The sequence below is a fragment of the Cicer arietinum genome, chromosome 4 (assembly GCF_000331145.2).
Source record: "Cicer arietinum cultivar CDC Frontier isolate Library 1 chromosome 4, Cicar.CDCFrontier_v2.0, whole genome shotgun sequence".
Taxonomy (NCBI): Eukaryota; Viridiplantae; Streptophyta; class Magnoliopsida; order Fabales; family Fabaceae; genus Cicer; species Cicer arietinum.
The window spans coordinates 59,285,320-59,290,127 of record NC_021163.2 but is presented as its reverse complement, the minus strand read 5'-3'; the positions used below and the strand labels follow the sequence as shown (position 1 = coordinate 59,290,127).

Sequence of the window (4,808 nt, the reverse complement as noted above, 5' to 3'; positions counted from 1 at the left end):
TGGCCTTTACAAGTGAACACAAATATAGGAAAAAACTCCTACTAATTTTAAGATACCACGCATTCTTCGCATTATTAACACCAATAATTATCTCCCTAGCTAAAAATAAACCTTTATTCTTCCTCCATTTTGTTTCATTATGCAAACCATGCTAAACCAATCAAAACCTTCATAAAATAGTTATTTCGAATGGTTCACAAGTCACCATGACAAATTTGGAATTGTAATACAAACCTCTAAATAACTAAAACTAAATTCAACATAAAACGTAAAGTATATATACCCTCACAATCCTCTTATTTTTTTAAGGCTTGGTTTCGGACACAATATCAAAAAAAAAAAAAAAAACTAAACACAAATTTATAAGCTTGTGAAAAGATGGGTTTCAAAAGCTCTTCTCTTCTATGCTTGGCACTTCTCCTTGCAGTCTCTTCTTCCATTCATGCATTTGACATCACAAAACTGCTAGGTCAAAATCCAGATTTTGCCACCTTCAACAAATACCTCACCGAAACCAAGCTTGCTGAGCCAATCAACAGCCGCAACACCATCACCATCCTCGCCGTTAGCGATGCCGGTCTTTCTTCCCTTTCCGGGAAATCTCAACAATTCATCAAGGCCTCACTAAGCACCCACGTGATCCTCGACTTCTTCGATGAGAAGAAGCTTATGGAGGCTCAGGGAAGTGGTCAACTCTTGACTACTCTTTACCAATCCTCAGGTCTCGCCATGAACCAACAAGGGTTCATTAAGGTTGCCCTTATTGGTGAAGGCGAGATCGCTTTTGGCTCCGCTGTTAACGGTGCTCCTCTTGATGTTTCCCTTGTAAAGACCGTTGTCTCCCAACCCTACAACATTTCCATACTCCAAGTCACAAAACTTATTGTGGTTCCTGGACTTGATGCACAAACCCCAGCCTCATCAGGTAATGCACAAGCCCCCGCTGCAGCAAAAACTCCAGCGGAGGGTGCAAAGTCACCAGTACCTGCACAAAATGCTAAGGCTCCAGTAGCATCAGCCAAGGCTCCTGTGCCGGCTCAAGGAGCTAAGGCCCCAGCTCCGGCACAAAAGGCCAATGCTGATGCTCCTACTAGCGGAGCACAAAGCCCTTCTTCGGAGGAAGTGACTGCTCCTTCACCTTCTGATGTGAGCGCCACAGACTCCCCTGCTGAAGCACCAACAACCACTGAATCAAGCCCATCTTTGGCACCTGGTCCTGCAGATGATGAGACTGCTGCAGATGCTTCAACTTCTAGCAGCTCTTCAAGGATTATGGTAGGTTTGGTTGGAAGTGTGATGTGCTTCGCTTCTCTCTTGGCCGTTATGTAGAGTGATTCTTAAGAGTCTATATAATTCAAATGTAATACAAGAAAAGGAAGGGAAGTTGTTTGAATAAAGAAAGCACAAACTATAAGGGATATTGTTGAAACTATTTATCAATGACAAACCCTAGCTAGTTTGTTATAGTATTTGTGATATTTTAATGCAAAAATATATGATATGTTCATGTGTTGGATTAAGGATGCTTTAAACCATTTTTCTTTTTCATTGTCCTATTGATATTGTCTTACGTACAATTAATAAATTTGAACTTTTCCCTTCTTTTTATTTTCTCTATATACATTCAAATTTTTTCTTTACAAATTTTGTCTATATAGTTTTTGAGAAATAAACCATAATGTATATAAAAGCCAGAAGCTTGCAAATTCTATGTGCAAGTGCTCTTTCGCGCTGTAGTAGGAAGCTGATATTTATGATTTCGATTTCACAAAAATATAATTATGGTGGTTATAAAATTTTGTTAGATAATAATTATATTTGGAACTAAAACAAATTTAAACATGTAATTTTGATCTATTTTTTCTTTTTTTTTAATGTTAAAAGAAATTGTAAATTTTATTATAATTAATTGCTGATTCCGGATTCGAACTTAAAATAAAATATCTAATCTAACAATTTCAACATTTGTCAGAGTTAGAGTTTATGGACTATTTTAGGTTTCTAATTACAAATAAAAATAATTTTCTCCAATAATTAAGATTAATAGGATAAAATAAATCAATTATTGTTGTAAATAAATATTTTATTAAGTAATTAGTAGAGAAGGTCATAATATTACGAGGGGTCAATAAAACTTCAAGTTTCTTTGCCGATTCAAGGCAGACTCACTTTCCTGCAGGTTCTTCGTCTTCAACCATGGTAGCTATCTATTTTTATGTCTTAATTATAATTTTGGTCTTTTTTTTAATACTTTGTAGTATCAATTCTTTTATTTTAAAATTCGATAATTTTGATCATATCTTTAGATTTTTTAATTAAAATAATGGTGATTTTATATATTTTAAATGATGTAACATTCTATTTTATGATCTAGAACTTTTTAGATGCATTAATTATTTATATGTTATTAATTAAATTATAAAATTGAATAATTCGAGAAGTTAGAAACTAAAACTTTAAAGAATTTTACTGAAATTTCGCGAGTATTAATCATTTAACATCACCGTATCATATGTCACGTTATTTTCAATTTATTACATCACTATTTTTTAGTTAATATTTTTTTACAAAAGACCAAAACTATTGGATTTTAAAATGGAGAAACCCATTTCGCGAATAAGTGAAACTCAAAAGAAACAAAACTACAATTAAATCTATTTTTAATTATAAATAATAATTTTTTTAAATCGTTTAACCTCAATCTAACAATTTACGAAGTCATGAATATGTTAATTTGGGATTCCCAAACTACAAGAAAACATAAATATTATTTAAACACATGTTATGTAACAAATACCACACACAAGCCAAAATAAACCATTCCTTATAAGGAGTTGACTTTCTATCTTTAACATAATCAACAAACATGAAAATATGAGCACATATTAACTCAATGTGTTGCAAATTTTGCTCATGGTCAACCACAAAATACACAATCTTATTCCACAAATATTACTCTCGTCTTCCCTTGAGGGCCGACCCAAGAAGGATTCCACTATAACCCTTGCTTTAGGCCTCACAAAAAATAATGCTGTTTGTTATTCTATTTATAAACACACTTTTGTATACAAAATCTCTAAATCTTAAATGTTTTAGGCCACTATTATAATACCTCTTTTGTATATTGTTAGACTCTTAGAAATTAATAATTAGACAATTGTTAAAAAAAATGTAAATAAGCCAAAATTCAAATTTTCAAAGTCTCTATTTTTACTTTGAACTTATCCATTATTTGTGTAAATTATTTATTTATTTATTTAGTTACGTTTATTTTATTTAAGACAATATATTAAACCTGAAATATTTTTTATTAAATTATTTATTTATAGGATATAATACAATCTCAACAAAAATTAGGTCATAACACAAATGTTTACTTTAGACCTTACATTAAGTTTCTTTTCTTCAATACATATTCCTTACATTTGACTTCAATATTTTTTTTAATATGAAAACGACATAACAAATTAATTGACGATGAAAATAATACATCAATTGTATTCATCATTGCAAGGTTTCTGTCAATCACAATCAATTTAAAAATTAAACTTTCTGTCACGAATAAACCTTTTAACTTCTGTAACGCCTAACAAAAGTTTTATTGTTTCTCATATTCCTAATAAAGAAAAGCTACGGTTTCAATAAATGAAATCATTTATTTATTAATTTTGTACGTGCTCTCCAAAATCAATATAACATGAAATGTGTTCAACAACTTGATTGAATTAGGATGTGTCCAATATACTTCTCATCATCTAATAACTTGATTAGTTGTTGCATTTATGTTTTAGGACTTTTCAAATTAGATTGAAACATACTTGGATGCTTATAAATATAAGTGACACATATTAAATTGTCTTTTTTGGGTCTTTAAATGCAATCAATGTGTATCTCGGTGTAAAATTTCGGTCATCTTCAGTTAAATGTTGTAGAAATGAATGACATAGTAATATCAACCAACTCATGATTATGAAATCTACAATTTACACTAACTATCTATTTGTCACAATCTTTCAAAAATTTAACTCTTAATTTGAATCGGCATTTATGCATTTTAGAAGCATTCCACTATTTTCACAACAAAAAATTATTGTTTATTTTTACTCCTACCTCTTTTCTATATATGATCTACTAATAACCAATACCATATTGTTTCTGTCTATAACAACAAGGGAATGCAACGAGTATGAGGTATCTAGTTTAATGGTTATCCGCAGATAAAATAAATAATATTTTGAGTATCTGTTAATTAATGAATACGAATGTAATGATATCTGTATCCGATAATAAATTATTAAAATTGATATATTGTAATAATTTTTATTTATGCATTAATAGTTTTTGTGATTAAATTTTATTATATATTTTATTTATGTGATAATTTATTGATGTTACTATATTTTTGTGTTGACAAAATACGAGAAAATTCTACATAATATAATAGACAAACAAAAATTATACATAAGTTTTTACTTTTTTTTTTAATTTAAAAGATGATATCTGTGGATATTTGAAAACCAATCAATATGTAGCAAGTCAATGGATATTAGTATTATTATTCCTCACAAAGACTTGTTGTGAGAATTGATTTTTGTTTTGGAATTTGTGACTTGTTTGTTTCTCTGTTGGACTCTGTTCATGATATATATGTGAGGGTCATAGTGGTTCTAAAACATCTAAGTGATATAATATATAGAGAAACTTCAACAATCAATTGTGTGTTCGATGTCTAAGAAAATTGCAAGCTTATGCATGAAGGTTCGTACCTATGACTTGTGGGTTTATTCTGCTATGTTATAGATGATGTG

The 4,808-nt window shown here is 30.2% G+C and overlaps 1 protein-coding gene across 1 annotated transcript; it reads left to right on the top strand.

The window, feature by feature from the left end:
• The first annotated feature begins 298 nt into the window (after nucleotides 1–298).
• Nucleotides 299–1,556, top strand: LOC101489626 (fasciclin-like arabinogalactan protein 14). The gene has a single exon (XM_004498533.4). The coding sequence runs from the start codon at nucleotides 379–381 to the stop codon at nucleotides 1,327–1,329; it is 951 nt and encodes a 316-aa protein (XP_004498590.1). The 5' UTR covers nucleotides 299–378; the 3' UTR covers nucleotides 1,330–1,556.
• The last annotated feature ends 3,252 nt before the right edge of the window (nucleotides 1,557–4,808 follow it).

Excerpts from the sequence above, each read along its gene's own strand:
- LOC101489626 (XM_004498533.4), top strand. The coding sequence starts at position 379 with ATGGGTTTCAAAAGCTCTTCTCTTCTATGCTTGGCACTTCTCCTTGCA.